The 18,570-nt window shown below is 41.8% G+C and overlaps 1 protein-coding gene across 1 annotated transcript; it reads left to right on the top strand.

The window, feature by feature from the left end:
• The first annotated feature begins 2,523 nt into the window (after window positions 1–2,523).
• PYGO1 (pygopus family PHD finger 1) lies at window positions 2,524–12,998 on the top strand. Its single transcript, XM_063412709.1, has 3 exons — window positions 2,524–2,653; window positions 7,053–7,138; window positions 8,862–12,998. The coding sequence occupies exons 1-3, from the start codon at window positions 2,605–2,607 to the stop codon at window positions 9,981–9,983; spliced, it is 1,257 nt and encodes a 418-aa protein (XP_063268779.1). The 5' UTR covers window positions 2,524–2,604; the 3' UTR covers window positions 9,984–12,998.
• Window positions 12,999–18,570: the final 5,572 nt, after the last annotated feature.

The following is an 18,570-nucleotide window of genomic DNA, read 5'->3' as shown; positions in this document are numbered from 1 at the left end:
GTTGAAGTTACTGTTATCTCACCAAAGCCACCCTTTTCACAGGCAGGATTGGTTATACTGGACAAGTGTTTGTTCACAACTGAGTGCTCTGGCAGGGAGGAAGTGCTTTCTGTGTGAGTGGTAGTGTTAAAAAAGAAAAAGAAGAAAATTATTTCAGAATGACAACATCATTGCAGTTCAAAAGGACTTCGGAGGTCTTGGCTTTTGAGTCCAGCCTCTTGTACAAAGCAAGTCTAATGCTGAACTTGGACCAGGCTATTCTGGGTTTTGCCCCATTGGGAGCTAATTTCAAATTATAGGTCTAATTTTTCTGTCACATTCTTCTGTGAAAAGCTTTGTCTCTCTTTTCTTGGTAACTTCCATTTAGGTGTTGGAAGCTCGCTAACTAGCTGCCCCTAAGCCTTCTTAATTAATACCAGCTTTTGAGAGGAAGAAATGTTGGAGTAATTTTAAGGCCAACCAATGAGCTGTGAGGTTTATCAGGTGGTGAATAGCATGTCACAATGAGAACTTCTGTAGATTTTTGGGAAATATTTGGGATGCTGGTGTAGCAGGCACTTGAGCCAGTGCATTAGTTCCTTTCAGACACCACATCAGCAATTTCCAATGAGAGTTTAGAAGTGAGTCCAACAGGATTCTCACAGACTGCTCACAAAAGACCTGAGCCAGTTAAAAGCTGAATTTGGATGAACAGCAAAACAGACATAATTTTTCGCAACTAGAGCACTGGGTTAAATCTGAATTCCCAGCTCACATTTCTGATGCAGACAATCTCCCCGTAGGAATCTTTATAGACTCAGTGACATCAATCTGCGCATCCATAATTACAGTCTACATGCCATTACACGGCAGCCGTGCACAAAGCTCCTGCAGCCCTGGGAGAATCAGCTGGGCCTGCAGCAAGCTCTGCCACGGAAAATGCAAATCTCTCCACAGATAAAGCACATATTCCTCCAAATATAGACAAGCTCACACCCACCTTGCTAATAACAGGCTCTACTTCTCTTCAGTGAGATTACACAAAATCAAGCAGCCCATCCCCTGAGAATACTGGTGGTGTGCTGTACTTTGAGGTACGCGCATCTGGGATCGCTGCAAAGTAAGAGATTGTGGACAAATAAAAATGATGTCTAGGGAAGGAGAGAAATCAACACAGATTGAATTACTTTCTCCACTTTACTATTGCATTTCATATGTCTAAGTAATAGCCATACCAATATCTTAACCTTTACATGAACAGAACTTTTTCCCCTCAGAAAAAGTGTTCCAAATACCGGAAAAGTCTCAACTATCCATCTAACAAGAAGGCACATAAAGAAATAGCACTGCCAAGTATTTTGAAGTCAGGCATGTGAACAAACCTCGTACTGTACAGCTGGGCATTTTTTATCCTTATAGGAAGAACTAATCTTTATGCAAATGGTACTTTTAATGCAGTTGATTAACGATTTTGATCTAGATTAAGGACTCCATATGTAATACCTCTACAAGGCAGCCACTTCAGAAGAAGGGAAACTGAGGCGAATGTGTTTGCACGACATGACACCGACACTGGCAGCGATTTTTCTGCCGTGTGTTTTCACGCGTTCCGCAGGGTTCACGGACGCTGTGAGGGCACCGGCTGGGCCCAGTGGTTTGTGCGGTGTCCCCAGGCCAGAGCCCGGCCGGCGGGTGACACCTGTGTGGGGAGCCGCTCCCCGCGGGTCCCCCCGCCTGCCCGGGGCCGCCGAGCGCGGTGCTCCAGCGCTTCAGGCACCGGCCCGTGTGGGCCGGGAGAACGGAGCCGCAGCCTGGAGGCGGGAAGCGGGCGTGAGGCACGTGCCGCACCGGAGCCGCGCCGTGGAGCCACGGACGGCGCCGGAGGGCGGCCCAGACCCGGTCCCGGCCAGCGACTCCCCCCTCACGGCGGCAGAGGCAGCCGCTGCCCCGCTCCTGCCGCGGCCTCCCCGCTCACGGGCGCTGCCGGCCCCGGCCCGGCCCGGGGCTGTCCCGCGGCCGGACCGAGCCCCGGCGGTGGCTGAGGGGAGGGAGGTGGCGCCGGCGGAGCCGCCCCAGCGCGGCGCCTTTGTTCCGAGCGGCGGCGCGGCCGGGGCCGGCAGTCCCGCCGCGCTCATGGCGGGAGCAGGGGCAGCCCCGCGGAGCGCCCCGCGGGCGCTGCCGCCCCTGCGCGCCCGGGAGCCGGCGGGCAGCGGGGGCTCGGCGCGCTGAGCGGCGCCGTGTCCGGCGGGGGCGCTGCGCGGGGCCCGGCAGCCCCGGCGGCGGGGGCCGGGCGGGGCGGGCGCCCGCAGCCTGCGGGGGCCCTGCCCGGCGCGGCTCGGCGCTCCGCGGACCCCCGGGCGGCCTCGGGGCAGCGGCGCTCCGCTCGCGGGACCCCGCCTGGCCTGGCCCCCGCCGTGGGCTGCAGCGGAGCCCTCCCGCTCCCAAACTTTGCAAAGTCTCGTAGCTCCGCTGCTGGGGCGGCGGCGGCTACGGCAGCAGCGGGCGGGGGCGGCGGCGGAGGAGGCGGGGGCGGAGGGGGCGGGGTGCGGGCCGGCGGCGGCGGCGGCAGCAGCATCAAAGAGCCCCGATTCTTGCCGCCCTGGGAGCCATGCGCTGCTGTCTGTAATGTCAGCGGAACAGGAGAAGGACCCCATCGCGCTGAAGAGATCCCGAGGTACGGCGAGGGCTGGGCCGGGCCCGGGGGCGGCCGCCGCCGGGGCCTGGCTCCCGTGCGGAGCGCTGGCCGAGCCGCGGGATGCGCGCACCGCCCGCGCCGCCGCCGCCGGCTCCGCGAGCCGCGCAGCGCGGGCCGGGCCGCCCCCGGCGCGGTCCCTCCCTGCGGCTGCGGCGGGGCCGGCGGTGCGGGGGCCGCTCGAAGTTTGGTCGGTGGGGCCCGGCCGGGCCCCGCGGGCTCCCGCAGGCTGCGGGCCTTGGAAAGCAGCCCCGGGGCTCGCTGTGCGCGCAGGTGTGCCCCGCGGGGGAGGGCGGCGTGCGGTGCTGTCTCTTGTGTGTCTGGGGATGTGCAGCACATTAGTATGCAGCGAGCATACTGCTGGTGCAAGGGAATACGGCGGCAGTGCCACATGTCCGAGTTCGTGCTGATGCAGAGCCCATAAATTACACTTGAGTGTTCGCTCTTCTCCCCCCAGTCCTGGCTCCTGTGCTTGGGTCTAGTTGGGATTTTGTCTTTCCCTTTTCGGGAAATGAAAAAAAAATTAAAATCGAAATATTATTCTTTACTAATAGCACTGGTGTATGGCTCTGGTGAGGCTCGAAGTATGCGTTTCTTTCAAAGGTGTAGGGAGAAGAGCAGAACTGCAGGGTCTCCTCCGACTTCGGCAGTGCAGCTGACTTTAATGGCAGTGGCATATCAGCATGCGTAGTGTAGTTGTGTCCTTATAGTCCTTAGACACAGAAATGCCTTTCTGAATGAAATACTCAAAGATAGCCGGATGGGTGACTGAGTTGGGTGAAAATCATGGCAAAATCATAAAATTTGCAATTTAGTGTTCCTCATTTTTTCACCTCCTGTTTTGCTTCTGGAATTCTATTGTTCTTGATGTTTTAAGCTTTTTTCTACTTGGATAAGTGGGAAAAGGTGCAGATTCCATGGTGCATGTTGTCATTGATTTACAGTTTGCTTTTCTAAAACTGTTATAGTAACAGCTGGATTGCAAGCTTGAAAATGAGAGAATGAAAACACACAGTAGTGTTACAAAGGAGGCTGGGATTCATTAGACTCCTCCACTCTCAAGCCCTGATTCTGCAAATATTTAAGCATATATGGTTTCACATGCCAGAGTTACCCACCAAGTTCCACCCGATTACAGCTTAATATCAAAACTGTTTACAGTCTCAGGGCCACAGAATAGCCTCACCAAATCTGGTTGAAATTAGACTATTTTTAGTTTTCTGTCTATAATGAAAAGTTTATTCAGCTATTTATGTTTCTTGGGAAAATGTTCTTACTGAGATGAAGCATAGTTTAAAAAGACTCTGGCATCCATCCTCTAAAAACCTAGACAGAGATTTGTCACTGAATATGAAAATATTGCATACTGTATTTGCAGTGTGTTAAGTATGGCATAAACTACATGCAAAATCAAAATCCCTTAATGTGTAAACAAAACTACAACTTGCAATTCTCCTCACTAAAACTGAAAATGTCTGTCTTAGGTATGCATGAAGTAAAAGAGACTATGAGGCTTATCTCTTCTCCTTTGCCCAAGTGTGAACGGCTGAAATTAATTTTATCTATAGTTTAATAGGGGAATAGTTATCAGATATGTATTTATATCTTTAGATCCATGAGGTAGGTGATGTCCCAGTCAAAAGGATTGTATCTTTGCCTGAAAAATTAGTCTTGGACAATTAATAATTTTTGAGTAGTGCAGAGTTCCAAAATGCTTGGTACACCTTTAATGAAAGTCTGTGTGGTAGGAACCAAAAGTGACTTTGTGGAAAGTTTATTTTGGCTTCATGAAAATGAGCCTTATTCACTCTTTTCTGGAGGTATGCTAGGACTAACATTCTGTTTCCTTTCATGTATAAATTAAATCATTATAGAACCCACAGAGAAAATAAAAATTCTTAGGGCTGAATTAAACCATTGACCTCACACAGTGAGAACTGAAAATACAAAAGCTTTGTGCCTTTCCAGACACAGGACTGCCTTCTGTAAACCAAGGCGTGTGAATGGCTTTGCTGATAAAAGTAATTCAGGTAGAAATGGATGGAACTTGTCACTGGAATTCTAACGTTCATGTATTTATGCTTTTGAAGAATGATATCCCAGAGAGGGAGTTTATACGTAGTTTTTAAAAATTTTAACTTTGGCTACTGTAAACCAGCATTTGTGTATGACCCTCACACTTGATCACAAATTTACTGATGTCTCTGCCGTTAGTTGTTGAATTTATTAAAAGAAATCTGGATATTTGGAATATTTTGCTATCAGTGGTTAACGTCATTTATGCTTTAAGACTAGAGGGACATGAACAGGAGTGGGACTTATGCAGTTGTGAGGATTAGTGTTGGCAGTGCAATCTTACACTAAATTTAGTATAAACTTATAGGAACGCTAGAGAAGAAGTTGATAGAAGGTGCAGGAACAGTTTTGAGAAAATAGATGATAAAGAAGATGATTTATAGAGTTGAAATTTAGGGGAAATTTGCCCTCATTCTTTATGTAAAACTTTATGCTGTAATCATTTGGTATCTACAGGTGACGCAGTGGCAATGCTTCGTAGCACACTAAGTATATGCAGGATTTTATCTTCTAAATGAAAGCAAAAAAGGTCTCTTTTTAGAGAATAATCCCTAGTTTCTTTGATGGTATCTTAGACCACAATATGCTGTGTGCAAGCATGAGTTGATTTTGAGAACTTGATTGTGACATCATGCCCTTGTCTTTGAAATTCAGACTTAAAATTTGATAGGTGTTGATCTGGGATATCCATGTATCTTCCTTATGTGTAATGAAAAATAAAATCAAATTTCAACAGTGACAGCCAGAGCCAAAAGGAACTTATTAAATCAGAGGCAGAACTGGATTCTTACTTGAAGTAGGACTGGTAAATTCCCTGAAACCTCAAAAAAAAAAGAAAGGAGGCAGGGAGGAAGGAAGTGCTAGGAGTGAAAATTTGTCAGGCTCCTTGGATCAGGAGTGTTTCAAATAACTTGGATATTTTGGTCTGTGTACAGTAGGACTGCTGCTTCCCTGTGAGAAGAGATTTTGTGTTACGTTGCTGAATAGTCCTAAAGCTGGTTTACCTGTCTGCTGGGAGCACTTGTCTAACAGAGCAGTGTAATATCATACGCTGTGCTGCTTTGCATAGTACTGTTGATAATTCACAGTTATCTCCAGGTTGTCTTTGGTAATGAAGACCTGTGTGTTCAGCTGGATGCTTGCATCTTGATGAAGTTTGACTCGTATTCTGAATATCAATTTTAAACAAACAACAGTAAAATTTTTAGGTTGGATTGCCTGCTTACTGTTCTGTGCTGTTACTATATATTTATATTAAAGAGCAAATAAGCTATTATCTTAATGGGCTTGGGAAAAAAAGAATTAATATAGTTTCTTAATATAATGATGTTAGTACTTTAACATATGTTCTTGTATCACCTGAAAATGCTTCTCATACTTCAGCTCAGGGTTTTCTTTGCATTCCCATATTTCACTTGAGCCCCATGAAGACAGACTGACTGGGGTAATAATGAGTGTGCTAGATTTATTTTTCATCTATGGTCTAACTGAGGTTTTAAAAATGAAAGCCACAATTTATACAAATTTGAGAGCTTGTCCCACAGTTGTGGAGGGTGAAGAATCCCAGGTGAAGTACAGTTATCTCTTTGTATTGCTCAAGGTCAAGTCTTATTGAACAACCAGCGAAATGGGCATTCCTTATTTCTTTTTGTGCCAGGACTGTCTTGCTCAGTTACTCTGTGACGTTTCTGCAGAGGTGGGCTGGTTCACTTATTGGCAGGTGTCTTTTTGTTTGATCAAGTCTTGCATTTAGTGTAATTTAGATTTGATACACTGGAGATTTGTCTAAACAACGTGGCAAGTGTTCAGTGATTCTTGTGGCTCCTGTTCATGGATCTACCACTGTTTCCTTTTCCTTCATGATGGATCATAACACTGTTGTGTATTGCTACACCGAGTTTGATAAATGCTGTGTCTATGTGAGTTAAATAAGAGGTGAGTCTTAGACATGGCTTTTTGCAGTTCTTTTGAAAGTTTTATGATTTATGCAAACAATACATACTTCTAGCTGGTGATATGGAGATGTTCAGAACCAAGGGACAGATAAATATAAAATAAATGGAAATGTTTATTTCAATAAGGATGAGCAAGAATGGGACATGGAAGTGGTGGTAGACAGAGGTATAGGAGGGATGTTAGCTTCCCTTCAGATGTGTGCTCCTTTAGCACTTGCAACATAAGGCACCAGAGTTAATGCAAGTTCAGTATTTGTAACAGGTATCTGAGGCTATGGTAGTTACAGGCAAACTTACAATACAGTCTGCAAGAAAATTAATGCACTATTGCACTGATTGACATTTTGTAGGTGGTGACAGTGGATTGGATGGGTTAGGAGGACCAGGAGTTCAGCTTGGAAGCCCTGATAAGAAAAAGCGCAAAGCAAATACACAGGTAAATTCCCTTTGATTCTTGAATTCTTAATAAACGGTGCACTCAAATGTTGTTTGCTGGTATGATTGTCTCTTTTTGTTCAGAATATCAGTTTGTTGTCACAAATAGCAGCTACATACCAGATATTTCAGTTTTACTTTGAAGTTGAAATCTTCCTGAATACTAGTTTATTTGTGCTGAAGATTTTTAAACCCTATAAGTTGCCAAAGACATATAAAGAGAGGAGCACAGTGAGACTGCAACAACTTGTATTTTTACCATAGGGATTTGATTCTGGGATAGACTTTTTTTTAATGACTTTGTAACCATTGGTAGAAATCTGTACAGCATGAGTAGTTGCCATGAGACTTCTCTCCTTACTTTCATTCCTGTACGTGTAGGTTTGTGGGCTAATAAATCTGTACAGTTTGTTAATGCTTTGACTAAACTCTTGGCATACTCTCCAGGTCATTTTCAAGCAAAAGCTAAGGCAGGTACGGCTCCTTTCCAGTGAATCCCTGCAATGTGACATTTGTAGGCAGTTTTTCTTTCCAGAAAGCCTCAATACAAAATATCTTAAGGAATTGGATATCTATAGTGTCGAGTTTTCCTTTGTGTGTTCATTCAGCTTTGAGTGAGAGTATCTGTTAATTTGGTACTGCCCAGTGGGAATACCTTTATTTATGTAGGTAAAACAATCACTTTCTGTTAGGCCTATGTAGAGTCCATTGAGATGTGGATCTGTTTTCTTCCTTTTTGTTTTATTTCAAAGTAGTCATGCTGAAACCTGCTCTGAGAAATTTTCAGTTACTTTACAAGGTTTCACACCTTTCTTCATGGAGTTTTCTTGTGTTCTGGAATGGTAACTCTAGAGGACATGCAGATTAGCTTGTATTCCTTCTGACCAGGTTAAAATTTGCACTGCAGCATTTTTTTTAATGAATTTTCAGTCTTAGTTTATTAGTACTTAGGAGGAAGTGCTTTCTGCGAGCACAGTTAGTGTGAGTGTGAACCCAGCAGATGTTTCCTACAGGAATGAATTTTAATTGTATGATTGCACAGGTGACATTTAAACAGACTCTGGGCTCCATTAAGCACTTGATTATGCTCTGTAACCAGAGCATAATCCTCATGTTTCGTACCTCCTGACTATGCTTTGCAGACTGCCCACTATCACTGAATGCTGTGTTTGGTATAGAAGTGTACAGCATAGAATATTCCACAGACTATAGAAAATACCATTCTGCTGACTCGTACATTCTAAATGCCTTTTTTAGGGTTACAGTACCATTAGGTTTGTATATCCTCATAGAAGTGGGGTGCCTTAAGAGATGTATATTCAGTAACAGGAACCCAAAATGAAATTAAGGAAATGCTTCAAATTTGCCCTTCAACATTTGGAAATACTTGGTGTATGTGTATGTGACAGTTGGATTTCTGTATTGTTGCTTGTGTTTTGTAAAAGATTATGAAATAGAAGTCACATATCAAGTAGTATTTTCAATTGCAAACTTCTTAAAACACTGAGACTACTATAAATCACCACATTATCTGGAGCCCAGGCTCCTCTCCTGCCTCTGTACTGAAATTTCAGACAGCCTGGCAGGGTACAGTGGGTGAATTTTGCACAACAGCTGAACAGTTCTTTCAGCAGTTGTATTGCTAATCCAGAACCTTTGTGGCTGGTCTGTCTTGCAGGGAAATACTAAAACTAATTGAAGTGTTGTATTTAAAATATTTGTAGGGGTCGTCATTTCCTCCTCCATCTGAATATGCTCCACCACCGAACCCAAGCTCTGACCACCTTGTAGCTGCAAATCCATTTGATGACAACTATAATACTGTGTCTTATAAACCACTTCCTTCAGGAAATCCATATTTTAATAATCCTGGTTATCCTGGCTTTGGAGGCTATAACACTTTCAGAATGCCACCTCACATGCTGCCCAGAGTGTCCTCACCATATGGTGGTTCTTACTCCCTCAGGAACCAGCCACATCCTCTTCCTCAGAACCCTGTTGGCATGGGTTTTAGTCGACCCCACTCTTTCAGCTTTGGTCCGCACGATAACCCAGGTTTTGGGAATCAACCACCTTATAGCAGTGGTCAGGTAAATCAAAATGTCAATATGCCTGCTCAGCATTTCAGGCCAAATCCTGGGGAGAACTTTGGCCACTCCGGTCAGATACCTCACCCTGATGTGCCAACTAACTTTGGTCCTGGAAACAATCCAAATTTTCCAAATTCTCAGCTAGAGCCAAACCATTCTTTTGTTCCTCCACCAAACACGTACAACCAGACAAAATCATCAGCACAAAAGCAAGACTTTAGTCAAGGTGCAAGCAAAGCATCCAGCCAGAGCACTGCTACTCATCAGCATCACCACAGGACAGAGGACGTTGTGAGTCAAGGTAACAGTGACCTGAAAAATGTTACTCGAAACAATGTGGTAAATCAGGATAACAGCCATTCTAATAGTGCTGATAACACCAACACTGGCCACTCAAATGGGACTCAGAGCAAGTCCCGCCAGCCTCGAGGTCCTGCTGAAGGATGCAACTCTGAAAAGAGCAGCAAAACACCCCTCCACCCCAGTCGACATGGACACTCGTCCTCTGAACCCGTGTATCCATGTGGGATTTGTACGCATGAGGTCAATGATGACCAGGATGCCATCCTGTGTGAAGCCTCTTGTCAGAAATGGTTCCATCGGATCTGCACGGGCATGACAGAGTCAGCCTACGGCCTCCTCACGGCAGAGGCGTCGGCAGTGTGGGGCTGTGACACTTGCATGGCTGACAAGGATGTGCAGTTAATGCGCACGAGAGAGGCTGCAGCACCGCCTGCGCTGAACACAGAGGGCTGACTGGGTGCTAGTGCAGCAAATACTTGCTGTGAAAATTCGGTTACAAATTGGGTACTTCACGTTCTGCAGACAATCAATTGTGTTTGATTTCTAGAATCCTTTTTTTTTCCCTGATCTGTTCTCATTCATAAATTTCCATCTCAGCTTTTGTAGTCTTAGTTTTATGTGTGCAAATATTTTACAGGATGGAATATTTTTTGTTTCTGATTGAACTGTAACTGACAATTGATCGGAAGTAGGATGAACATTGACAATATTATTGAAAGAAAAAATGTGCCTGTATGAATAGCCCTAATTTGCTGGTGTGTATTAATATGTTAACTAACACTAGCATTTAGTGCTTGGTTTTAATGGTACTATATTTGCAAGTACTCATTACTTTGTTTTTTTCTTTTGGCGTGAATGTCTGTTATTGATGTTCTTAATAGCCTTTCTTTGAATATAGTAGAGATGACATGGAGGAATGTGCGGTACTTATAGTTGTTATTTTAGGGTAAATACAGAGAATTTTTAATGCGCTTTTTCCTATTTTTGAAGTAAAGCATTAATGTGCTATTCAAAAATCATGAATTCGTGCTTAGCAACACAATGAAACCCGCTAACTGTTACACATTTCTATTTCCTTGAAAAGGCAATAATCTCTTGACTTCTCAGCAATTACTTGCTGAAGGCTCTTGCCAGGTCTTGCATTATTTGGAAATTGTTGTGAAATAGGATTAAATTGGAAAAAGAACACATCAAGTTTATGAAGTCTACTGCTTTAAATCTAGAGAATGCCAAAACTAGGGTTGCACATGTAACCTTAATTCATTTATCTTGAGGACATACCTTGGGATATAGTCTTTGCATCTGTCACGGGTGTGCAGTCATGCACCTCTCTCTCATTCTTTCTCACTGATGGTTCCAGTCTCCTGCCTCAGTGCTGCCTGAGAATTGTGGATGAAGTAGTGCACGGAAAATCCTGCCCAGCTTCCAGGGCTGTCAGCTCCAGGCTGCTCAGTCACCCTGAGCTTACACAGTCCACTTGGCATGAAGAAGGGGGCAAGGCAGTGGAGTGTGCTCTGCACAGGCTCTGAATTGCATGATAATTTGGCTAGCAAGGTCTTAAAACTGAATTCCCACCACCGCCTCAGCCAGTCTTGCAGTGAAGGGGTGGGAAATCTGTGGTGAAGAAAGCAAGTACAGCTGTCATACCAGGTGAGTTTAGCTCACATCAGAACTAAGTAGTCAGAAGTTTAGCTCCTTTCCTAAACTTGATATCCTACTGACAAGTATGAATGGCACTAGAGCTTCGTGTATGATGCTAAGAAATTCGATTTTAATAAGGGTAATTTGATCTTATTCTTGATCTGAAAATAACTCCTCTTCTTTTTTGAATGTTGGGAAGCATCTAGCCTTGAACAGTTCAGCCTTAGCAGTGTGATGAAGTTGCACGTGCAACTGAAAAATTTTCTTTTGTGAGAGGTGTTTTTTTGAATTAATAAAAGGAGGCACTGTGTTAACAGATTCTGCTTGGAATATGTACCACTGTGCTGGAAAAAGTCTTTAAACAGCAATTAAATCATATGTCAAGCTTACAGGTACTAGTCATGTTCCTTCATGTTTTAAGTTTTTCAGGTGTGATGATGAGTGATATAGGAGTTTATAGAGAATATATAGTCATCTAATAAAGAGATAGTTTTTATGGTAAGCCATGCTAATGAGTGAAAGTAAGGCCTATTTGATAGTTCACCATCGTGTTTGATTTTAAATGGACTCTACTGTGTACATTCTTGGAAGATACTGTGCATATCTACACAACTTATTTTATTTTAAAAGTGAAAAGTTTTGCTGTATAAGTGCATTATTACCTTTTTTTTCCCCCCTCTCATCAGGAAAAAGAAAATAATGTCTAAAGTATAAGTGACATATTTCATATCTTGAGAATTTTCCTGTATGGAGATGTAAAAGGTAAGATAGATTGATAGATCCAGAGCTTCTGTTTTCATCACTAGTTGCTTTAATGTACTACATTAACTAGACTTAATCTTGTTTTTTTAGAGGTGTGATTTTAAAACCACCAACAAAAAAAAAACCAAACAAGCAACAACCTCTGTTAGAGAGATTTATTATTCGGTAGTTTTCCTAATGACTGACAGACTGTTTGAAATTGCTTTTGGTACCTGAAGTAGCAATTAAACCAAACCTTGTTTAGATAGATTTGTTCCTCTGGGAATCAGTTTAATCTCTGCTACAATTAGCACTGTGAACATAATGGAGCTGGTTCACACCTACAGTAATGTAAATGAAATATAAATTTTGCTCTGTGAAAATTCAACCAAGCTCCAATGATAATATTGTTACTTTTCCCACTCCCACTCCCCATGCCTCTAGTAAGAAGATTTTGGGGCATTTGTTTTCAGAAGTCCAAGTCATGTTTTAATATTTTGGAGCAGACATTATATTTAAAATAGCTATGTGTTTCTTAATCTTTTCCTCAACCCAACATGAAGTTAGGCAACTATTTTCTAGATTAGCTGTTGGAACATTAGTATTTAAATATAATGTTCTTAAATAATTAAAATCGACTGGAATATCATTTCATAAGGCCTTAAATTGTGTATTTGTGAAGCTTATTCTAACCACTTATTTTAGATTTTTCTAAACTGGTATTATGTTGGGTTTGTAACCCAGTAATTTTTCTGCATTTATTAACCTGTAAGTTCGTGGCATTAGCAAATGTCAATGATATCAAATAAAAACAAATGAACAACCAACCCCACACTTGTTAGCACACTGATCCTAGAGACAGGACTGACAAGGATCTCCAGAAGTCATCCAGCCAATATGCTTGCCCTACTGATATGCTCTTGGCATACTCGAACTCTTTATCTAGAAAGCAGTTATATTTTGGTTTTCTCTGCATGTGTTGACTAAGTAGTAGTTCAAGTATGCACAGGAAAAACAGCAATCATGTTTAATTAGTAAGGTACTAGGAAAATGTCAGCTGATTAGCACTAGAGGTTAGTTCTAGAATGGTGGGGGGAGGGAGGGCGGGGGGTGACTAGAATAGGTGAGGTTTTCTGTAATACATGGAACGATTTGTATTGAACTCTCATGCGCTTCTTTCATTACTGGTGATTTAGACTGTACTGGTGCTGCACACCAAAAATATTGCAAAGATTTTGTAAATCTTGCAAACCTTAACATTTTTATGGGAAATGCCTGTGTCCTTTTTAAATAGTTTCTGGTCATGATCAGAAATGCAGCCTTATATTGCTTCCAAATTTCCCCCCCCAGGCTGAAATAAACAGGTATAAATTGGATTGTGCTGTCCTTAATACTTTTTTGCTAGTGACCAGTTTTAAATGAGAAAATATGTAAGTGACAGTGCTGGATACAGACTAGAGGGCAGGTAGCAAAAATCCTGTTTCTTCCTGTTTTACTCATTCCTTCTGCAACTTGAAACTAGCAGTTTAACTGTTTGTGCCTGTCTCTTCTGAAAGAAGATGGGACTGATGCTTACTTCCAAAGGTTGTTTAGAGGCCTAGTTATTTGAGATCTTCAGATGATAGAAACTAGAGAAAAATAGTGAAGTTTGCTCTACTTAAAACAAAAATATAATTTTGGGGGCTGCTCAAAGAAGATTATACTTTGTGACCTCTGAAGTTTTTAAACTAAGAACCAGTTTTGTAATCACATTTTTCAGGCTTAATTTCAAGCATGTGAGAATTAATGAAGTCAGTGAAACTGCATGCAAACAATCAAGAATGTTTTAAAGTGTTTGCAGTTTGGGGCCTGTGATATTTGCAAGTGAAATGCTTTTATGGTTTGAGATTTTTACAAAATCAGTGGTGTTAAAATGTAGCACCTTCTTAACATTTGTTCTTATTCCAACTTAAAACAGTAACACATCTGCATTAAATATATTCCTTTCATTTTATAAATAAACATTGCCTGTCAGTAAAAGTATTGGTGTAACATTTTAAAAAAAGGAAGTCATGCTTCTTATCATGTTGTATGTGACTTAAATGACTGTTTCATATTAAAACTAATCTTTCCTTATGTACTGCTTAAATATACCTGTTTTGGGATATCAGTTCAGTACTTTTTATACAATCTTGAATGTGTTCCACATTGGTGACATGTATTTTTGCAACAACTTTTTTGTTTTGATTTTAAATTAGAGCATGTCTGATGTAATACATGCATTAGTGCTGTGGTGTGTGACAAAGTTAATGTATGTAATTCAAATTGGAAAAGTTGCCAGACTTTGTCCAACATTAACCCTGTGGCCAGGGATTAAATTACTATGTAATACAAATTATTTCATACCATGATGTGTTTTAAGCTACTCTATGAAGTATGTGAAACATTATTGTTTATGGATTGGTAGCTGGTGAGGTATCTTGCATAGAATGAGGTATGATAGATGGTAGCAATTAATGATAATTAAAACTGAGTACCTTTCAGAACACACAGCACTGATATGCATTATCATCTTGTTGCCATTACTTAATATTATCCACTGATAAATGGGTGAACATTTGGTAATCAGCTCTTGGGTGTGAAAATTGAATTCTAACACTCTTTACTTGTTTTACAAAACATTTTTTGTTTGTTTAGAAGGCATATATTTTTTTTGTCTGTTGGATGTGATTAGATATATTCAGGAGGATGTAGAGCTGGATGTATTTTAAAGTTATTCTGCAGTTGCTAGGTTTTGGCAGAAGCTTTCTATATTAGAATAGACTCTTCCCTAAAATTGGAAACTAAGTGTACTTAGCAGAACTCTTTAAGGCAATATAACTATCCTACACTACATCTTGAGTCATATACATTCACTTCTTTATGTGGAAGTGAATGTGCATAACTCACTTTTCTTCTGCTTTATGTAGAAGAAAAGAAAGGTCCCTTTAGTTGGCCTAGTGCTGTGTGTCATCAGTTCTGGGGTAATTAGTTTTAAGAGGTGTTCACCCTGTCAGAGGTGCTGCCTCTAGCCAGAAGGTTTCAGTGTCACCCTTTGTCTTCTGGTTTAGAAATGGCTTATCCCAGCCCCATAGGGAGTAATTATTTCTGAATTGTTTACCACACCTAATTTTCCTTTTCATGTTCAAAGAAACTGTCTCAAAATAATATTTTGATCCAACCCCACCTTTTTACTTTGAGATTTGTGCACTGTATTTCAGGAATTGCTGTACAGGAGACATTTTGGATTGGAGTTATGAGAGTTGTCTGTTCCTAGACACTCATCTTTTCCTCTACAGAATGGTCTAAATCTGAACCGCCATATAACTTAAGGAGGGCAAGCTCTTAATTTTTTTTTGTTTTGTTTTGTTTTGTTTTGTTTTGTTTTTCTTTCTTGATAGTTTTCTTTTCTGAAATGTGTAATAATACAAACTTGTTAGGGATTTTTATTTAAGATGCAGTCCTTCCTCCAAGCTTGTGTTTGTGGCCTTTTTAGGCACTGTGGTCTTTAGGGTCTTCTGACTTGGATTTTTTTTTGTCCACATTCTCCTTTTAGAGTTAAAAGTGAGTAAAAAAAGGCAAGTTACCAATCTACTGCCATCCAAACAATGCAAAATATAAGCTGATTAAGATTGCGGACATTTAATTTTTTTTTGTTAATAATGATGTGATATTTTTACCTTTTAGAAGAACATTTATCAGAATCTGATTCAAGTGTTCTTGGAAAATATATATGGTAGACTTTGTCCAGCACTGTACGTAACTTTGTTGCTTTCTGTTGTCTGGTTTCAATTTCTTTTAAAATAAAGATAATTTTTGTGGGGAAGTTGCCTGTTGAGTTTCTGAAGATGATGAAATGCCTAGATGGACTCTTCTGATGTTCTGCCTGTGAGAACTCATTTGGATTAGGTGTAATCCTGCAAGAAGCAGCGTGAGGTCACATGGATCAGAAAATACAGCTCCTGCCTCTCCTGGAGAGCTCCATCGTTCTGTAAAGGTGTTAATCTGCAGTAACCTCAAAGCAGATGGGAAAAAGTCTTGTGCCTTCAGCTCCATTTCTTTCCTTGCAGGATGGGAGGGAAGGCTCAAAGCACCATTTGTCCAAGTAGATTTTTTTAATAACTTTCTGCACTTGGAAAATGATTATACAAAGAACTATTTATTCTAGTTTATAAAATTATTACTAAGCTCTTCCTGTTAGTTAAAATGCCAGAATTAACACATACCAAATCACTGCTTTACCAGTAATTTTTAAATTAACTGATATAGGTCCCAAGCCACATATACAAAAGAATTTATTGGAATAAAAAGAGTCATCATAAAATGCTTCTGTTTTTGTTAAAGATGTGGAGGGATGAGAGAGAATTTAGCAAAGATAGGAGAAAAAAAGGTTAATAATTAAAGATAAGAAAATGTAAACTATCTAAAGGATTTTTTTTCTCCCATATATTAGAACTTCTGAAACCATTGGAAGTGAAATAACCCCAGAAAAGATATCTGTATGTATAGGCAGCTGGAAGGTCCAGAATATTAATAATGTTATGAAGGTGTGTCTGGAGCACAAATCTGCATCCTTCATAGCACAGGAGATTTTCAATGGAAAAACTTATCTTCTTTCATTGCAAACTTCTCACTGCAGCCTTTTGACTGATAAAGTTAGTGGCAGCAGAAGAACCACGCTGTGTGGGTGTCTCTTGTTTATTTTACCAGTGTGTCACAGCGAGAGCACAGCAGCTTGTCCAGGTAAGGCTGGGGTGGGTGGGACACAGGTGGTGGTTCTGCACATACACATCAATTCAAAACTTTCAAGGTTGATTCAAGACCTTGCTGAATCTCTTTTGTGTCATTTAGCATCTAAATCTTCACTTAGACATAAAAACCTGTTGGTGATATTTACTGTGTCTCCTACAAACTTTGCATTGCAGACGTAGGTTTTAAGTAAATACACGTTTTGGTTGATGTATTGGAGTTCTTTTGTGTAATTTGAGAAGACCAAATACTGGTAACCATAACTGTGTCTTGTCTTATCAAGCATGTATCCATAACATATTTCTTCTAGCAGGAATAAATAACAAGCTGCTTCATTTCAGTATATTCTCTGTGATTAAACTAAGAGTGACACCTGGGGGACCAAGGCAGAAGACCTGCACTCAAAACCTCTGACTTCTGAGGTCTGTGAATGAACTCTCTGTAACTGAAGGATGCTTTCTGGCTGACTACACCTGCAGCGGTAGGAGATTTTGAGTTACTACATTATAATCATTCTAGCTGCTGCTGAATGTACTTTGAATGTTCTTGGAAAGAGGAATTTAATTCAATTCTTGGATTCCAGTCCATGCTAAGATTCTTCCAGATGATATTGATGTGGGTGAATGAGGGTGAGGAATAACCCAGAAATCATGAGTTATGATGGATTTCTTGCTCTGAAAAAGTTTTAAATGTCTGTAATACCTACTTTTATATTTATACAGTTCTAGAAATAACCTCTACTATTTGAATATTGCTGTGTATTATAGGTAATAGAACATAAAAATTAAATCTTCAGTTATATACATCAGAAATACTAGCTAATGTGAGTCATGTTAAACTCCTTTATTCTTGGTCTCATTTTAAAAGAAAAAGGGAAAATTAGACTTTTTGTTTCTGAATTTTTCCTAATAGTTCTAGGTAATTGTATAATTTTGAGAAACTTAAACATACCTGAATTTTTATCCAGCTGTGTTTGACTCATCCTTCAGGCCATTTTCTCCAGAAACAGTTGCTTTCAATATACTAGACTTTATTTTGGCAGATACAGCGTTACAGTTTGTTTGAGAAACGTGGAGTGCTAATGTGCAAATTACCTCCTGAGTTTTTGGCAGGGACAGTACAGCAGACAATATTGCTCAGCAGTAGCGTGGGGCTGCCTGTATGACCCAGTTATTTTTAGGGGACGTGTGGAAGTTTCAGTGCCAGCATTGGCAGAGCAGGTCGAGGAAGGTGATCCTGCCCTGTGCTGAGCCGTGGTGAGGCCACTCTTGGAGTGCTGTGTGCAGTTCTGGGCTCCTCGGTACAGCAGACGTGGAGCTCGTGGAGCAGGTCCAGCACAGAGCTACCAGGCTGATTCAAGGCTCTGGAGAATCTCTTACAAGGACAGGCTGAGGGAGCTGGGCCTGTTTAGCCTCAGGAAGAGGTGACTGGGAGGGGGCCTCAGCAGTGTGTATAAATGTCTGAAGAGAGGTGCCAGAGGATGGAGCCAGGCTGTTCTCGGTGGCTCTGAGCAATACAACAAGAGGCAACAGGTAGGAACTGATCCTCAGGAGGTTCTGCCTGAAATGAAGAAGTTCTGCGTGGGTACAGGCTGCCCAGAGGGGCTGTGGAGTCTTCCTCACGGGGGATATTCCAGAATATGGAATATGGACACAATCCTGTGCCATGTGCTCTGGGATGACCCTACTTGCACAGGGAGGCTGGACCAGATGGGCCCACCGTGGCTCCTTCCAACCTGACCCATTCTGTGGTTCTGTGTATCACTCAAATCCATCCTCGGCTTTTGACGATTTTTTTTTGTCAGAAATTCTACACTGCCAGCAGTTCGTCTCTTTCTGGAAGTGTACGTGGATGAAACGAGCCGCATTCCTTCCCGCTGAGGTGCGAGCGC

Source organism: Prinia subflava, chromosome 15, assembly GCF_021018805.1.
Source record: "Prinia subflava isolate CZ2003 ecotype Zambia chromosome 15, Cam_Psub_1.2, whole genome shotgun sequence".
Classification (NCBI taxonomy): domain Eukaryota; kingdom Metazoa; phylum Chordata; class Aves; order Passeriformes; family Cisticolidae; genus Prinia; species Prinia subflava.
Note: the sequence above shows the minus strand (reverse complement) of the source record. Positions and strands in the feature narration are given on the sequence as shown.

What these genes read in the sequence shown, in the direction of transcription:
- PYGO1 (XM_063412709.1), top strand. Translation starts at nt 2,605, where the DNA reads ATGTCAGCGGAACAGGAGAAGGACCCCATCGCGCTGAAGAGATCCCGA. An exon ending in CGCGCTGAAGAGATCCCGAG is followed by an intron (nt 2,654 to 7,052) that starts GTACGGCGAGGG and finishes GACATTTTGTAG; the next exon opens with GTGGTGACAGTGGATTGGAT. An exon ending in AGCGCAAAGCAAATACACAG is followed by an intron (nt 7,139 to 8,861) that starts GTAAATTCCCTT and finishes AAATATTTGTAG; the next exon opens with GGGTCGTCATTTCCTCCTCC.